Source organism: Narcine bancroftii, chromosome 3, assembly GCF_036971445.1.
Source record: "Narcine bancroftii isolate sNarBan1 chromosome 3, sNarBan1.hap1, whole genome shotgun sequence".
Lineage (NCBI taxonomy): Eukaryota > Metazoa > Chordata > Chondrichthyes > Torpediniformes > Narcinidae > Narcine > Narcine bancroftii.
In genome coordinates this window covers 219,335,864-219,355,270 of record NC_091471.1, presented here as the reverse complement: position 1 = coordinate 219,355,270, position 19,407 = coordinate 219,335,864, and the positions used below count along the sequence as shown (strand labels likewise).

The 19,407-nt window shown below is 45.3% G+C and overlaps 1 protein-coding gene across 3 annotated transcripts in view; it reads left to right on the top strand.

Annotated features, from left to right (window-relative positions):
- Positions 1–19,407, top strand: part of slc2a9l2 (solute carrier family 2 member 9, like 2) — a 316,787-nt gene that overhangs the window by 194,483 nt on the left and 102,897 nt on the right. For all 3 annotated transcript variants that reach the window (XM_069926647.1, XM_069926646.1, XM_069926648.1), the window contains exon 8: positions 19,214–19,401. In XM_069926647.1, the coding sequence (XP_069782748.1) occupies positions 19,214–19,401 (188 nt within the window). The remainder of the gene's footprint in view (positions 1–19,213; positions 19,402–19,407) is intronic.

The window sequence follows — 19,407 nt, the reverse complement described above, 5'->3', positions numbered from 1 at the left end:
CCACCAGGTACAGAGCTCCCACTTACCTGTAAACAGTAGTAAATAATTATTGTTATAATCTCTCCCCTCAAGTTGCATTGTTACTACCACATTGACAAACATGGTGTCAGAAGTGGGATGGTGAGCGTCCCGAGCTTTAAGCCTCCTTGTTGAGTTGCAAGTGAGGAACAAGCACTGGGTTGCAGCAGTCACTATGACGGATGGATTCAAATGACCCGACTCACTCATCTTCGAGTATAACATTTCCAAGAGTATGATGTATTTATCGCACTGGCGCGTTGGAGCAAGCATGCCCACACCAGAGCGTACATTTTATTAAATTTGGTGGGTCCAGAAACCATAGAGAGGGAGAGAGATCATTCATTTATGCAAGTGAAGTGTGTGAAGGGGATCTGATTCTCAGTTTGGCAGAATCAAGAGAGGGCCCTGAGTGCTTGAAATGTAGAGAAATCTGCAACCCTCAGATGAATATCATGTTGGAAAGGCACAAATTTAATACAAGAGATCAAAAGCCTGGCAAATCGATCAATTCATACATCAGCAGTTTAAAGATATGAACAAAGACCTACAACTTTGAAACAGACTGCGAAGAACTAATCAGAGACAAGCTGGTCTGTGACATTTATAATGACAGCACGAGGAAGGTGCTTCAGCGCGACAGTGCTAGTGGAAGCCATCTCTACCTGTTTGATTTATGAAATGACTGAGGAGAATAGCAAGAAATTAGCCTCTCCACAGTAGTCTACCACGAACATTGTTGCCATCCAGGCAGGATCTATAAAGAAACAATGGCTGGAGACTAGGAGGAAGAACAGCCAGACCAAGCCACATCATCATCCATTACCGACTGCAACAACTGCAGAGGTAACCATGCAGCGAGAAAGGAAACGTGTCCAGCTTTCGGCCAGCAGTGTCGAGCCTGCAGAAAGTGGAACCATTTCTAAGGATGCTGCAGATCTAGACAGCAGATCAATGCTAGGCTCAGACCTAGAAGGACTATTGACCAACTAGAGCCTGAACAGGATGAAAGCAACACAGAAGAAACATATTTCATCGATGGGCTGGCATTGTGGATGGCAATGGACTCTACGGAGATGCAGATTAGGGGAAACAATGAAGATTTTGTAACCAGAAAGGTCAATGGTAAGGCAGCAGAAATGAAGTTCGACACAGGAGCCAAGTGCAATGTCCTGTCGAAAAAGACATTCAGTCGACTAAGAAAAGGGGAACAGATCAAACCATGTGTCAAGTCAACAAGACTAGTGGCATACAGGTGCAGCAAGATCAAACCATTGGCATGGTAAAGCCTCAGAGCTTCCTACAAGGACAGTTACATTTACAGATGTTCTTCATTATCCACGAGGATGTTCTGCTTCTGCTTGGCCTAAGAGCATGTATGGACATGGGACTCGTCTCGTTTAGTAGAGACGTTCACCAAGTATGTCCTTCCGAAGATAATTTTTTTGCATTTCTCAGAATACAGTGATCTCTCCTCAGCTTAGGAGGTTGCCAGTAATGGCTTGACCCAGAAGTAAGACCTGTGGTTCGTCTAGCGCATCGCAGACCTGTGGCCATGAAGGACAAAATTAAGGCTGAGCCGGACAGAATACAGGAGTTGTGGGTAATTACTCCTGTTTCAGAGCTGAGTGAACGGGTGTCCTCTATGGTAGCCACCAACCAGAAGGATGGGCAAGAAATCTGGATATGCGTTAGTCCGCGGGATGCACGCCGGGGAAGATTTTGTTGCACAAATGGCTGCCGCAACCGCATTCTCAGTCCCAGATGCCATGAACTCCTTTTGGCAGATCACCCTCGACCACAAATCATCATTACTGTCCACATTCAGGCACTTATTTTGGTTGGAACAGATCTCTGCGGATGGTGTTTGGAATTAATTTGGCCTGTGGAAGTGTTCCAGACATCCATGAAACAGATTTTTGCAGGGTACCCCTGTGTCATGATAGTTGATGACATATTCATGGGCAGCAAGAATGTAGAGGAGCATGATGCCAATTTATAGAAAGTGTTCAACCCTGCCAAAAAGCTGAACCTGAGGTTCAACCCCCTCAAGTGCAGGTTCCAGCTGAACCATGTCACCTATGTTGGCCACATTTTTAACCAGCGAAGGCCTGAAAATGGATCCCTCAAAAATGAAGATAGTGGGATGCCGGTGCCAGGGGACATGGCAGCCCTACAGAGGTTTCTTGATATGGTTAACTACCTGGGCAAGTTCATCCCAAACTCAAGTGAGATCATGGCTCCATTGAGACAACTTATGCATAAGGACGTGGAGTGGACTTGGCACAAGCAGCAACAGAATGCTTTTGACACTTTAAAGAAGCACATGTCATGCCCACTAGTTTTGTCGTATCATGACGTCCGAAAGCCAGTAATGCTGCCCTGTGATGCCTCGCAGCATGGGCTTGGTGCGGCATGCTTACAAGATGTAAAACCAGTGGCCTATTCTTCAAGGTCACTCACTGATACAGAGATCAGATCGAAAAAGAATTGTTGGCAGTGGTTTTTGCCTGTTCCAAGTTTAATGGCTACATCTTTGGTAGGCCAGTGACCATAGTTATGATTCTGAGGAAGCCTATACACGCAGCTCCAGTGAGGTTACAGAGGATGGTGGCTCAGACTTTGAAAATGCAATATCACCCTGGGGTACAAGTGTGGAAAAGAGATGCACCCAGACGACAGGTTATCTCGTGCACCCAGAGATTCCACTGTCCGACAGGTTGAGCAGGGGGACAATTTCGATGTAATGACAGTCACTCACATATCCTCGTCCCACCTGGAGGAGCTAAGGAGGTACATGGCAGAGACTGCTACTTTAAAGACCCTTGGCACTTTCATCAAGGGCGGCTGGCCAAACAAGCAGCGGAGTCAGCCACCAGCGGTGCGCCCTTACTTCCCGTTCCTTGACGAGCTGCTCATCGAGGAAGGGATCGTAATGAAAGGCCAGAGACCTGCGGTTCCCAACTCGTTGCAGAAGACATACATCAACATCCTGCGCAGAGGGCATCTAGGTGCAGAGGCAACAAAATGGAGGGTGAGGGACATCGCTTTTTGGCCTGGGATGACCGAGAACATCGACCAAGAGGTGCAAGCTCGCTTGGTGTGCAACAGCATTGATGGTGGCTAGCATCAATCACACGAGACAGAGTGCAAGTTAAATGCTAGTTTTAATAGACTAATATATACAGCTAGGTCTTGCCTCTGTGCAAGCCTAGGTCAGAATGGAGGAGCATGAGCTCCAATCTACTTTTATATACAAGGTCATCAGGTGGTGGCCCCTGGTGACCTAGTGGTGTAATTGCATATCACCACATTCAACCCCCCACTAAAGGATTTTGACCCCCCCCCCCATACATTCTTTTTTCTCCGGGACCTTCGGGGTACTGGGGCAGGGGGAGTGGAGGATATTGAGGGTAGAGAGTTCTGATATTGGGTGGGAGTATGCTGAGGGGGTGTAGGGCTTTCTGAATGAGTACTGCTTGTTGGGGGTGTATTGTTTGACGAGGCCCTTTGGGGTGACGTGATGGTCGACTATCCTGGTCTCTGTCGTCCTTCATGCTGATCCGTAGGGGTCTGCGACTCTCCCGCATCGTCCACAATCCCTTTGTGCTAATCCATAGGGGTCTGCGACTCTCCTGCATTGTCCACAATTCCGGCCAGTGAAAGGACCCATGGCCACCGAGTTCTTCCCATCCATCCATGAATGCGACGAATGTGTGGGTCCGTTTTGTGGGGCCTGCAGTGCTTCCGGAGGAGCGCCGGTCCAGGTGTCATCAACCACCTAGGCAGCACTCTGCCCATCGCAACGTTCCTCGAAAAGGAAAACATATGGTCATGTGGTGTCGTGTTATTGGTGATACACAACAATGAGCAAATAGAATGTAGAGCCTCAGGTTGCCTTTAAGGTCAACAGGACAGTTTTCCAGATACTGGTACACAATCCTTTATCCTGAACCCTTGGTGGACAGTGCGTTCCGAATTTCAGATTTTTCCGGATTTTGGAAAACCCACCTGAATTGTGCTGCTGTATCCACCCCTACCCCCTTCCAGTCGCCCGGCCATCTCCCCCAACTGCCGTCCCTTGGCCATCTGACAGTCTCCCCCAACCGCCGGTCCCTTGACCGTCTCCCCCAACTACGGTCCCTTGGCTGCCCGGTAGTCACTCCCATCCGCCGGTCCCTCGGCTGCCCGGCCACGACCCCAACCACCAGTCTCTCGGCCACCTCCCCCATCCGCCAGTCCCTCGGATGCCTCCCCTAACAACTGGTCCCTCGGCCACCTGACCACCTCCCCCAACCGCCGGTCCCTCGGCCGCCTGGCCACCTCCCCCAACCGCCGGTCCCTCGGCCGCCTGGCCACCTCCCCTAACCGCCGGTCCCTCAGCCACCCAGCCACCTTCCCCAACCTCCGGTCCCTCAGCCGTCTCCCTCAACCGTGGTCCCTCAGCTACCCGGCTGTCTCCCCCAACCTCCGGTCCCTCGGCCAACCGGCAGTCTCCTCCAACTGCTGTTCCCTCGGTTGCCTCCCCCAACCGCCAGTCCCCACTTGCCGGATTTTGGAGCTTTCCGGATTTTAGATGTCCGGATAAAGGATCGTGTATCTGTAGTGGAATTTTCCCTTTCTACTTGCCCATTATCTCTGGGATTGTAGCTTGTGGTGCAGCTGGTGGTAATGCCTCTATTCTGTAGGTACTGCTGGACTTCAGCACTTATAAAGGCTGTGTGTATGTAGCTGGGATACCCATACATGCTGAAAAGGCACTTTATTACCATGGCTGCCGATACGTCGGGGCATGGGATTGAAAAGGGAAGTGTGAGTATATGTCTATGGCATTAAGGAATAATGTTCCTGTCATAGGAAGGGAGTGAGCCTTTAAATTCAAGGCTGAGGCACTCGAAAGGACAAGTAGCTTTCATTAGTGTGGCTTTATCCGGCCGGTAAATCTGCGGTTTGCATTCCACACAGTTGGGACAGCCCTTGTTTACTGTCCTTACTTCCTCTACTGAGAATGGGAGGTTTTGGGTCCTTATGAAATGGAACAGTCTAGTGACTCCCGGGTGGCCTAACTCATTGTGCAAGTTCTGCAGCTGGGACGTGTGATGAGGGCCGCACAGGTGCCCCTTGACAGCACATCTGGGGGCTCATTGAGCCTCACAGGTCGGTATAGAATGTTGTAACTATACATAAACAATTCTATCCTCCAGTGCAAGATTTTATCATTTTTTTTATCTTCCCCCTGTTCTGGTTGTCAAACATAAAAGCCACAGATCGTTGTTCCATGACGAGGGCGAAGCGTTTACATGCCAGATAATGTCTCCAGTGCCTTACCGCTTCCACAATGTCTTGAGCCTCCATCTTCACTGCCAAGTGTCTTACCCCAGTAGGGTCCACGAGAAAGAGGCTACTGGCCGCCCCTCCTGGTTCAGTGTGGCAGCTAACGCTTCATCTGAGACATCCGTCTCCACTTGGAACAGGATCATCTCATCTATGGACCGCAGGGTTGCTTTTGCAATCAGGTCCCTAATATCTGTGAAGGTTTTGATAGCTGCTAGGCAAAGTGGGAAAGTTGAGGCTTTTATGAATGGGCAGGCCCTTTCGGCATAGTTGGGGACCCACTGTGCATAATATGCGAAAAGTCCCAAACATCTCTTTAAGATTTTCTGAGTGTGTGGGACTGGGAGGCAGCCGAGGAACCTGCAGTTGGGGGAGGCGACTGAGGGACCGGCGGTTGGGGGAAACTGCTGGATGGCCGAGGGATCCCGATTGGGGGAGAGTCCCAAACATCTCTTTAAGGTTTTCTGTGTGTGTGGGACTGGAAGATCTAGAAGCGGGTGCATGCGGGCTGATTTCCCCATTCTGTACCACATATCCCAGGATGGCCAGTTTTCTAGTGCAGAAGACACATTTATCCCTATTATACGTTAGATTGCGTTTCTCTGCTGCCTGAAAAAAACGTTTAAGGTTAATGTCATGGTCAGCTTGCAAGTGGCTGCAAATCGTAACATTGTCCAGGTATGGGAACACAGTCTACTCATCTACTATGCAGTCTATTTCCCGCTGGAACAGGGACACCCCATTGGTGATGCCTGCCATCTGAAACTGATACAGCCTGCCATCTGCCTCAAACTCTGTGTATATGCGGTCACTCTCTCTAATAGGCAACTGATGATACGCTGCCTTGAGGTCTATAGTGGAGAACACTTTATACTGAGCAATGCTGTTTACCATGTTCGCAATACGTGATAGTGGGTAGGCATCCAGCTGCGTAAATTTGTTGATCATCTGACTGTAATCCACCACCACTCATCGCTTCTCCCTTGACTTCACCTTAATGACCTGTGCTCTCCAGGGGCTGGAGCTCTTCTCTATAACGCCCTCCTGAAGGAGTAGGCGGACTTCTGCTCTAATGAACTCTCTTCTTCAGGCTGAACCTCTTGCTCTTGATGGCTACTGGAGTGCAGTTGGGAGTGAGGTGCGTGAATAGTGGGGGGGGAGGGTTCTATATTCAGGGCCGTCAGGCTACAGTGTGGCCTGTTCTTAAGGAGCAGTGGGGGAAGGGGCCCATTATGTACTATCGTGATACTTTTCAATTGGCACTGAAAGTCCAGCCCCAGCAGGACTGGGGCACAGAGGCGTGGGAGAACTAGCAACTTAAATTCTTCGTACACTGTGCCTTGTATTTCCAGTGTGACCCTGCAGAAATGTTTTCCTTTAGCTATGTGTCTGCTGGACTCTAACAAAATCTGGTGGTCACTCGGGTACATGTTTAGACCAGCCCCTGGTCTACGAAACTTTTAGTACTCCCACTATCATCAAGCAATTTACTTTTGACCTGTTAATTTTAATACTAACAGTAGCATCCGATAAATTGTGTGGACTCGCCTGATTCAAACGCAGAGGCCAGCATGGCGTGCCCTCCGTTCAGGTAGTATTCAGTATCCTGGTCGTGGTAGTACTCTGGATCGTATTCATCCCCCAATGGTGGTGTCCTCTGTCCAGCTTCCTTTGCACAAGATGGCTGACAGCACATAGCACTCTGTTTCGGTCTACCTGAGGAGGAAGAAGAAGAGGTTTCCCACCTCTTATTTGCATGAGAAAGGGCTTTGGCTGGAGCCTTTGGGGCTTTCACATAATGTCCTCTCTTTCCACATTTTGAACAGTCCTTTTCCCTAACTGGGCAGTGAGCACTGAGGTGGTTGCACTGCCCACAAAAAAGGCACTTGGAGTGCTCCAGTGGGGCTGCTGCTGCTATGTGCTGCCCTTGATCACTCATATTCCACTCCTTGTGAGGGGCTAACAAGTCCAGCAGTGAGTACTCTTCAAGTTCTCTCCGAGAGTCCTCCAAAGCCTCCGCAATAGTCTCTGCCTCTTCCAGCCTGACTATCCTTTTTTTCCAGCAGCCTTTGTCTGATTTCTGTAGATCTGACGCTGGCCACGATCCTGTCCCTTACAAGGTCATCCGCATACTCTTGGGCTGATACTGCTTTAAAAGTTCTAGGACTTTCAGGGAGACAATGAAATCTCTAACAGACTCTCCTGCTTGCTGTGACCTGGACTGAGCCTGTCTCTGGAGTGGAGCTCACTGTGCCCTTTATTATAATGTCTCTGTAAGGTGCTCATAGCTTCTTGGTAGGACTTAGCATCCTGTATAAGTGAGTACGGGTGATTTCCCCCAGCTGCGCTAGCAGTAACATTAACAGTTCTTCCTCTGACGCCCCATCAACTCCCACATAATTAAAAAAAAAAATCTCTGCCACCGGCCAAAATGTGTGCTTGCTCTGGGGGTTCTTGGATCCAGTGCTGGCCTCAGCACTTGGCTTAACCTAAGCCTCTGATTCAGTGGCTGGGGGGGGGGGGTTGGGTACATATCGAGCCTGATCCCTTCCCTATGCGGCCACTCGGTCCTGGAGAAGTGTGTGCCCCCTCTGGGGAATCGAGGTTAGCTGTGAGTGTCTCAGGGGTAGCAACCCATCCACGCAGTCCTGGCAGTAGATTGTGATTGGGAGGGCGACTTGATGCATGCTTTCTTCCCGCGATTGTCGTGATCCTTGATTATAAATCAGGAACCCGGGGGGGTTGCATGACCAGTCCTGGTTCTGTCCCGCAGCTCTCTGTCTGGTTCGTACTCAGTTGCGTGTGCATGGGAGCCATCTCCATTTCCAGGTCCTTAAATTGGGTTTCAGTGGAGTTGGGAGCATGGGTGAGGGCAGAAGTAGCTTCCATCCTGGTTATGTATTAGTCTATTAAATTGATGGTGACTAGCATCAATCACACGAGACAGAGTGCAAGTTAAATATATACAGTTAGGTCTTGCCTCTGTGCAAGCCTAGGTCAGGATGGAGGAGCATGAGCTCCGATTGGCTTATATATACAAGGTCGTCAGGTGATGGCCCATGGTGACCTAGTGGTGTAATAGCATATCACCACAAGCACTAAGCCACACCAGCAGAAGAAACCATTACAGCTTCATCCGTTTCCAGACTTACCTTGGTCAACTGTGGTAACTGACATTTTCCAGTGACAATGGCAGTGATACCTAGTGTTGGTTGATTCGATTCCGGGTGGTACAAAATAGTCTTTCTTTTGTCTATTTCCTTTTCCATATTACCTCTTTATATTTAGATAAATATGGCTTCTCCTTTTTGTATTATTATTGTAAAATTTTATAAAAATATTGAAACAGAAATAAACCCAATGATTTAGCCTCCCAGCCATCTGTGGCAACAAATTCCATAGATTCACCAGCCTGTAGAGAAAGGAAATCCTCCTCATCTCTGTTCAAAAAGAACATTTTTGTATTTTGGTCACAGAATCTTCCACCACAGGAAACAACTTCTCCACATCTACTCTATCCAGGCCTTCGATAGGTTTCAATCAGACCTCCCCCCCCCCCCCCCCCCCCCATCTAAACACCTGTGATTACAGTCCCAGAGCCATCAAACAGTCCTTATATGATAAATCTTTCATTCCAGTGATCGTTCTCATGAATCTCCTCTGGACCCTCTCCAATGCCAACATGTTCTTCCTTAGATAAGGGACCCAAAACAGCTCAGTTCTCCAAATGCAGTCTGGCCAATGTCTTATAAAGCCTCAACACTACATCGCTGTTTTTATATTCTTTCCCTCACAAAATGAATGTCTCAACCATCCAGTGTTCCCTATGTTTATTCCCCTTGGCTTTCATCCTTGAATGGTGTCCATTTACCATTGTGTGCATGCTCACACTTTCCCTCTTTTAAGCCTGAATTCAGACGTAATAAAGGTCCCCAATGCAACAAAACATGCAGAGCTGCCCCACCAATGTTGGCGGAGCTGTCCAACAGAGCAGGTGAGCAAGATTTTGGATGATATTTTAAGGGACCACTTCTAAATTAAAAGGATTTCAAGTGCGCTCAATCCAGCGTGTTGAACGGCATGTATGAATTTTAAGTTTATTTGTTACAAACTACAGCAAGAAGGATTCTTCTGTGAACAGACGACCAGGTTATCACTCATGTCCATTCTGTCGGGTAAAGGGCACAATTTACAGAGGGTAGGACTGCAAAGAAAGGAAGATCAATGAGTACAAAGCAAGAGAACCACGAAAGCACTGTTGTGGGGTTCATTCAGAGGAGCCTGATAGGTGCAGGGAAGAAGCTGTCTTCAAATCTGTTAGTCTGTGCGCTCACACTCTAATGGCTTCTCCTTGATGTGAGGAGGGAGAGGAGACTGTGTCCTGGGTGTGATAGGTCTTTAAGTATGTTGGCTGCCTTTTTGAGGCAGTGGGAGATGTAGATGGAGTCCATGGAGGACAGGAAATATGGTGTTATATTCTGAGCTACCTTCTGTAGTTTCTTCTGATCTTGAGCAGAACAGTTTCCATACCATGTAGTGATGCATCCAGTAAGTGTGCTATAACCCCTCCTGGGAGGGTTTGCACCTATTCTAACAACCTGTGGTTGTTGAGAGACATGCCAAACCTCCTTAATCTTCTCAGAAAATAGAGACATTGGGGCACTTGAGCAAAACACTCCTTGCTGAGTAAATGATTACACGTGCAGCCAGTTTGATGTCAGGTTTTGGAACTAGAGCACTGATTGTAGACAGTCCAGTGCATTTGCATGGCTGAAACACATAGATAGTACACGAGTTCTAAAAGTGGTCACCATACAGGTTCATGAAGGGCAGTTAGAGGAAGAAAATGAAAAAAGGCAGGCAGATAGTTAAGGGGACCTCAAAGCGCATCTCCAGAACCATTTCACTGTGTTGGAAAATGGTGGGGTTGAATATGCACATCAGGACTCCAACCAGAGACAAGGTCATGGCACCATGGAAGACTCAGATGCACAAGGTAGGAGGAACAAGTGTCCAAGGGCAATATTGGCAGAAGACTCAATAATGAGGGGAATAAACAGATTCATCTGTAGTTGTAGTTGTGTCATCTCCTTGGTGCCAGGTGAGGATGCCAGGCATTGTAAAGGGTGAATGTAAACAGCTAGAGGTTGTAGTCCATATTGGTACTAACATTGGAATGGAGGTATGGTATTGGTATGGAGGTGCCAACTCTCAGGACAAGAAAAAACTCCGGAGGGTTGTTAACTTGGCCTGCAACATCACAGGCACCAAACTCTATCGAGGACATCTACATGAAGCGGTGTCTTAAAAAAGCAGCCTCTATCCTCAAAGACCACCACCACCTAGACCATGCCCTCTTCACTCTGCTACCATTGGAAAAAAGGTACAGGAGCCAAAAGGCAAGCACTCAACGGCACAAGATCAGCTTCTTCCCCGCTGCCATCAGATTCCTGAATAATCATTGAACCAAAGACACTGCCTTACTTTTCATGCACTATTATTTTAATTTTTTTATAGTAAAGTTGTAAGTTGGTTATAATATGAATGTTTGCTCTACGATGCTGCCGCAAAACACCGAATTTCATGACTTGTTCATGACCATAAATTCTGATTCTGATAAAATAGACATCATGAGTGAAGAGCTTTTTTGACATTAATTTGGGGTGCTTGGTTGTAGATTAAAGAGCTGTACATCAAAGGTTATAAGTTGTGGAAAATTTCTGGTTTCACCTGCTACTGAGTAGAGGAGTAGGAGGATGGGTCGTATAGGTGAGTGGTTAAAGGTGTGCCATGGGGTAATGGTGAAGGAGGGCACTAGATATCTGGGATGCTGGAAACATGTCTGCAGAAAGTGCGAACAATACAAGTTCGCCAGGTTGAACCTGAACTGGGTTCCAGTATCCTTCCAGGGAGAGGTTTCCAGTGATTTTGGGAACAGTATAAACAAATTTGGAAGAGAATAAGGCATGGAGTTGATTCACATTAGGGAGAAGGTACAGTCAAATATACAAGGAAAATTGTCAGTCCATTGAGAGGGGTGTGGGTAGGTGAAGGCTCCTGGGAGGGTTTGCACCTATTCTAACTCTGGCAAGTGTGAGCGATTGCACTTTGATGAGTCAAACTATGCCATGACTTGCACAGTGAATGGCAGGGCCCATTTTAAATATATAATTTGTAACTGTAAGTATAGACATGCAGTCTGGTAACAGTCCGATTCGCCCCCGAGCCTGTGCCACCTAAGTACCCCAATTAACCTACAAACTCTGTATGTTTTTGAAAGGTGGGAGGAATTAGGAGCACCTGGAGGAAACCCATGTGGACATGGGGAGAAAGTTCAAACTCCTTCCAGACAGTGCAGGATTCCAACCTGGGTCGCTGACGCTGTATCAGCGCTACGGTAACTGTGCCGTCCCTCTTGTAGAACAGTTGTGGAGAACAGAGAGACCTAAGGGTACAGGTGTATAGTTCCTTGAAAGTGGCAATTCAGGTGGATAATGTGGTGAGAAAGGTGTTTAACATGAGTACAGAAGCTGGGACCTCATCAAGATGTAGGTAAGACCACAAGGAGTACTGTGATCAGTGTTGTTGCTCAGTAATAGGAAGGTCATCTTTAAGTTGGAAGGAGTGCCAAGTGTTATCAGAGTGTTGTCAGGACTGGAGGGCTTGAGTTAAAAGTAGAGGTTGAATAGGTTGTTTCTTTAATCCTGAGAGTACGGAAAGATGAAATGTAGAGATTCATGAAATCATGGGAGTTATGGATAGAGGGCATGGCAAGATGGCGTCAGAAGAGGACATGAAGAGACATTTCTCCCTGACTGAATTAATCAATAGCCGAATTGTAGTGTCTTTTATAACTTTATAAACGTTTTGAGAAGTAATTTTCTATTTGAAGATCTTAGAGATGAAGAAAGGAAAAAGGAGGCTAATAAAAAAATTAGTTTTTAAGCCTGTGAAAAATGCAGAAGAAATAAGGCCTACCTTACAGAAGGAACCTCAAGAGCAGTTGGAGATGGATCCGAAGCCTCAACGTGAAAGTCGAGATCAGCTGGAAGAAACGTTGGCATCCTCTATGCATCGGGAGACACAAGATAGCGTTGACGTCATTGACCTGGCGACGGGCCAGGAGGAGCACGAGTGCGGGGTCCGATGCTGCCAGGTTTGACTGAGGAGCGCATGGGGGGGGTGGGCACTCGAGCACAATCACGAGTTCACGGGCAGGGGAATGCCCGCAAGCAGCGGCGCGTCTGGAGATGCTCCCCTGTGCGCTACTGAGCTTCTGAGCATGCGCGAAAGTTCGCAAATGCACGAGATTCTGGATTGGGCCTGAACTGCAGGGGTACTCAATACACATTGAACCGGTGAGGTTGGAACGGTGAGGCAGGGGGTCCAGACCCGCGGTAAGACTACCAGGTACCAGGAAGAGGAAGATGAAAATAACCCAGAAGTTTTGGAAGAAGAACAAGAATTGTTGCTTGCTGTAGCCAGACTTATTGAAGGTAGGCCTAAGGCTTTAAGAAAATCTACTTCTCCAATGAAAGCTGTTGCTACATTAAAGACATCTCCCATCTGAAAAGGCCCTGTAGCAGGGATGGAAGTTAATCTCTTGTTTGAAGAACTTATTAAGCAAAATGAAAATATGATGTCTTATATGACTCAAGGTTTTGAAACTTTAAATGATCAATTTGCTGGTATGAAGGAAAAATGACTGGCATGTGTGAAGAAATTATAGCTATTAAAGTTGATGTCAATAAGTGTTTAACAGCAGTTGACACTGTACAAGATAAATTTAAGAAGACAGAAGAAGCTTTTATTGATTGTAAGGACCGCGTGGACCATTATGCGGAGAGAATGGACCATATTGAGGACTCATTTACAGGCTGGGATGTTCAGAAGAGTGATTTGTTACAAAAAATTGATTAGTTGGAAAACCAAAATCATCATAATAATATTAAGATAGTTGGTCTGCCAGAAGCCATTGAAGGTTCAGATCCTGTTAAATTTTTTCGGAAATGGATTCCAGAGATGTTGAGAGTTGAGTTCTTTCCGGATGGACTGAAATTAGATCGAGCTAATAGAGCGTTAAGGAGAAAACCCTTTCCAGGTCAATTACCGAGAGCTGTTCTGCTAAGATGTCTGTGATGTCAGGTTAGAGAAATGATTTTGCGGCTTGCGGTTCAGAATGCTTGTCTTGATCAAAACCCTCTGATGGTTCAAGGCAATAGGATTTTTTTTTTTAATGCTGATTTAAGTTAGGAGGTCATTAAGAGACAGAAAGAGTTTAATATGGTTAAAGCAGTGCTGTGGAAGAAAGGGTTTAAATTTACCTTTCGGTATCCGCCTCTATTTAAGGTGTTTTATGGGCCAAATCAGTCCCAATTTTTTGAGAATCCTTATGGTGCATTAACTTTTGCTAATTCTTTAGCAGACTTGAAGAAATTGATGGGGAAAATGCCTGAGGTTAAGATTGGGAATGGGATTGGGAAAAAGAAGCTGGAATCAGAATCGCTGATTGACATTGAAGTTGAAGCTGAAGCTGAATGTGGAGTGGAATCACTGGGATGAATTATAAGGGACATGCAATGTAATATTCAGTTGGGGGGGTGATGCTTGACTCCACCACTTCTAAAGTCATCCGCCTCTTGTGGTATTGACCGCATCCGGTCAACAGAGGGTGATACTATTCTTGTAGTAGTAGGTTTTAAAAAAATTTTTAGAGGGTTTTTTTAATTGTTTGAAGGGGGGGTCTTTTTTAAGGGGGGTTTAAGAAAAAAAAGAAAAAGAAAAAAAAATTAAAAAAGAAAAAGAAAACAATGAGAGTTATGGATAAAGTAAATTCTCATTGCCTTTTTCCCAGTTTAGATGCTTCCAAAACTAAAGGGCATAGGTTAAAGAGTGGTCCATATCTGGAATTGTTGTATGTGAAGGAAATGTGGCCTCATTGCCTGCTTGGAATGTGTGTATTGCAAATGCTCATGTATCCTCCCCATCTGAAACTTATTCGGAAGTAATATCACCTGTCAATCAAGGTTGGACTCTGCCACCCATTAGTGCACACCTTGCCACTGGCAAATTTAAATCACATGGTTATTATTGGCTAGAAGTACAGATTAGCACTGTATATAACACCAACACACAGCACATTCTTTCTCTGCTTCGTCATTCAAGTCCTGGGCATCACTCCACTCCAGGTCACCACTGTGGACATCACTGGAAGTGTTGTGGGTAAGGTGTGCACTACATTGAAGCTGAGCTGTAGTATTGTGATAGATCAATACTTGCAAAGAGCCACAGTCCTGTTGGTATAGGGAATTGGGAGTGTGTAAGAGTCCCTGTTTGTAGTGTGTGAGCATGTCGAGTATAGGTTCACTATTGTCAGAGTCCAACCTAGGTCCAAGCTGAATGTCTATATCGTTGCTTAAATGAAATAGTGATCGAGTACCATTTAATATTCTCCCTGTTTGTCTCCTGTGTGTTAATAAAAGTTGTGTGTGATTGTAACACTTGTGTCCCGACTCATCCCTTTGTGAACCCATTGAACCTGATTCTCTTCCCAACACCACAGGAAAGAGCTGCCAGGAGAAACTAGAGGGCATAATTACAGTGTTCAAAAGGCATAAGGACAAATAGATGGAAATTAGACTTGAATATTAGTATTGATGATAAGACCTGGTCTGATTTATGCCATGACCAATATAATTAATGTAAGATATAGGCTGATGCAATATAATTTTTTGCATCAGCTATATCTTGCTCTGCAAAAATTACATAAAATGAACTCTTTTTTTTCCCCGATATATTTTAGATGCGGGAAAGAAACAGATACTTTCTTACATTTCACCTAGTAATTGAAACCCTTTTGGGGAAAATTGAAGAGTTTTACTAAATCAAATTATTGGGAAACAATAGCCTCCAAGTCCAGAATCATTTCTCTTAGGAAATATTGTGGACGCAAGACTTAAAATGAGGCTGTCTAAGTGCCAATTAGAGTTTCTTAAAATTGCATTGGCAGTGGCTAGGAAATGTATTGCAGTTACCTGGAAGGCTGATTCTCTCTTGGAAATAGCCCGTTGGAATACTGAAATGCATAGATACGTTCCCCTGGAGAAAATCACGTATAATTTAAGGAATAAGTACAACACATTTTTTGCAGGTACAGGAACCTTACCTACAAAGGGTAGGGATGAATACTTAACAAATATTTATTTTTCTTCCCTTATTTTTCTACATTTTATTGAGAACTAGATAAAAATAATTGGGCCCCTTTTTGTTGAACTGGATTCCAGATCTCGACAGCTCTTCTCTTTCCTTTTCCTTTTTTTTGTCCTTTTTTTCTTCTTCTTTCCTTTTTCTTCTTATTCCGGGTTTTGTTTTGGGGGGGGGGGGATAGGGGTTACATTTGGAAACATATCAATGATTGATTTGCATTTAATTTATTCATTTGTGATGGTAATTTTGGTACTGTTCATTGATAAAATCAAAATAAAGATATTAGGACAAATATGTATGTCAGGAGGCCTTTTAAGGATGTGAACTACATGCAGTCAAATCAGATTAGCCCAGAAAGGTGAGGCCTATTCCATGCTCTCTGACTTTGTGACTGTTTACTCTATACTTTTCTTTTGCATTTGATCTCCCAAAGCACAACACTTCACATTTGTCCCGATTCAATCCTGACTGCCACGTCTCCTTCCAGCTTTCCTTGTGATCCATATCCTGCTGTATCCTCGCTATCCACAACTCTGCCAATTATCATCTGCACATATACTAATCCGTCCACCTGCATTTTCATCCACATCATTTATCTATATCACAAGCAACAGGGATCCCACGCTGATTCTTGTAGAACCCCACTGGCTTAGGCATCCAACAAAAACAACACTCCTCCACCATGACCCTCTGTCTCTGATAGCAAAGCAAGTTTGAAATCCAATCTAACCAAATCTCTGTGTATCCAATGCATCTTATATTTCTGGATCAGACGCCCACGAGAGACCTTGTTGAATGCTTGACTGAAATCTATGTAGGCAACATAGATTGGCCTATCCTCATAAATCATCTTCCATCACCTCCTCAGAAAACTTGACTAAGTTTGGAAGATCTGACCTAGTTCGCACAGTAGCCTGCTATCCATAATAAGCCCATTCTTTTTCAGATAGCCGAACGAAATCCAGAGCTTGTTGTAGGGACAAGTTGGTGCAAAACTGTCTTCTAAGACAGTTAGTCATTATTTTTTGGTAAGATTTGATTGTTTTTTACATGAAGCCAGAGAATCTTGCAGCATGGAAACAAGCCATTTGTCCCACCACATTCTTTCAGATCTGTGGGACCCCCATCTATATTAATCCCATCTCATCGGAGATTCAAAGGCAAATCTAGACACTTCATAGATACTGTTTGTGATTTTGCTTCCACCACTCTTCACCCCTCTTTGAGTGAAAAAAAGCCCCTATCAGATCCCCTCTAAACTCTCACCTGAATCTTCCTGAGAAGACTGAAGTGGTTTAGGTTACTGGCCACCAGGATGCCAGGCTTCTATAGGAGCTCCATCGAGAGCACCCTGGCCGGCTGCATCACAGTGTGGTATGGTTGCTGCAGAGAAATGGATCGGAGAGTAATCCACAGGACCGTAAAAGTGGGAGAGGAGATTATTGGAGTTTCTCCCTGTTTCCCACCCCACGCCCTCATCGACATGATCTACCAGGATCGTTGTCTGAAGAGGGCGCGCAAAATTATTGAGGACCCTATTCCACCCTGTACACAGCATCTTTCAGCTGCTTCCATTGAGGAAGAGATATCAGAGCCAGTACCACCAGGCTAAGGAACAACTTCTTCCCACGGGCAGTATAAGAATGCTGAATGACCAAAGGAACAGCTCACATTGACCACCTGAGACTCTACTATTCACAAAGCAGTCTTTATTTATTTATTTATTTATATGTATGTATGAAGACTTGTCCTGCATATGTATTGTTTGTCTGTTTGTGTGTGCTATGTCTGGTTGTGTGGCTGCGTGTTTTACACTGAGGACTGGAGAATGCTGTTTCGTCGGGTTGTACTCGTACAATCAGATGACAATAAACTTGATTTGACTTTGATCCTGACTATTCCCCCTCATGATTTTATTTTGCTCAGTTGCATCCCCTCTTTATTCCTCCACTCCAGGGAAAATAGGCCTGGCCTCTCGAGTCTCGCCTCCATTCTGAGATGCCCTCATGAATCTCTCCTGTACCCTCTTCAGCATGATCGCATCGTGCATGACGTAACCATGGTTTTGCTTTCACGTGAAGCAGACTTTCAAAAGATCAGGAAATCAAAGAGGGAACTGTAAACTCTGCAAGGTGACAGATGCGATTAATTAAATTGGGCTCCGTGAGCAAATCACCTATAACTGGTAATGTTCAATAAGACAAGATTGAACAGATTTTTGCATCGTCGGGGAATTAAGGGATGTGGGGGGAAAAGGCAGGTAGCTGGAGCTGAGCCGATCATCAGATCAGCCATTGAATGGCAGAGCAGACATGATGGGCCGAATGGCCGACTCCTGCTCCTATATCTTATGTTCCTATGTAATGTTTTGATTAACCATCTATCATACTTTTTTTTAAACAGAGAGTTATGTTTTAGACAAAAATATGAGAACTGGCGGCTGGCAATCTGTTAGAGTGGATTGTCAATCTAAGCAATTGTTCCAATCCATGTTTAGAGTTGTTAGGTTGTTGGAGCATCACAAGTGCATCTTTCGTTATGACCTTGATGAGTTCTGCTTAATTACGATCATGGAAACCATGGGAACCTTTAGCTTGACAAGCTAAATAATGTCTCTCTTGGAGCGATTGTCCATTGTCTGTTCATTTCAGCACTCATGGTCGGTTACTCTGTGGGTCTATTAATAGCAGGATTTATTTCAAAGAAAACAATAGTACAGAAAATGTATTGTGACATGTAATCAAAATGTATCTTCCAATGCATTTTTAATGGGTACAGCTGTTTATCGAGTGGAAGGTGAGTTAACTGTGACTGTGTGTTCATGGAGGTTTAAATATAACCCAACGTGTGGACTGTATTGCTGTCACCAAAAGTACAATACAACCAATTGCCTGATTGCAATGCGGGCAGGCTGTTCCCTCGTACTACTATAACAGGTAGAAGGTGGAACAGTACAGCACAGGAAGAAGCCCTTCGGCCCACAATGCCTGTGTTGTCCATGATGCCAATTTAAACTGTGAGTCCGCCTGTACATGCTATATGCCTTTATTCCCTGCCTGTCCACGCCTCTGTCTAAATGCCACTTAAATATTGCTATTGTATCCACCACACTCTGTGGCAGTGCGTTTCAGGCACCTACCACTTTCTATATGAAATAAAACTCCTCGTGTATCTTTAAACATTGCCCTTCTCATATTAGTCTTGTGCCTTTTAGTATTTGACATTTCCTCCCTGGAGAAAAAATTCTGACTGCTGACCCTAACATTGCCTCTCCTAATTTTATAAACTCCAATCAGGCCACCCTCACGGATTCCCCTCAACCTCCAATGCTCCGGAGAAAACAATCCATGTTTGTCTAATCTCTCCTTAGAGCTAATCCAGGCAATGACCTAGTAAACCTTTCCTGCAACCTCTCGAAGGCCTCCATATCCTTCCAATAACTGCATGCAATGTCTTGACTGTGAACTTCATTCAAGAGTTCATCATTCACCTTTCTTCCCCTTGACTTCCGGACTTCTATACTCAATGGTACAACTGACGAGGACGAGTAGCACCCTTTCTACATTTATTCCACCCCAAAATCCCTCTGTAAATCAATGCCTCTAAGAATCCTGTCATTTACTGTATAAGTGAGTAATTCCATAATTTCTTGCAGCATTTCAAGTGTTTTCTGGAAAAGAAGATATCTCTGAGGAACTGCATGTAGTCCTGGCAGAGAAGAAAACTCAGAGCCAAATCCGCTTAGTTTCGGTCTTGGAATTGCTACGAAAGTCATCTGTAAGATGGCAGGTCATCACTGTTATCATCGTCATGGCCTGCTATCAGCTTTGTGGGTTGAATGCGGTAAGT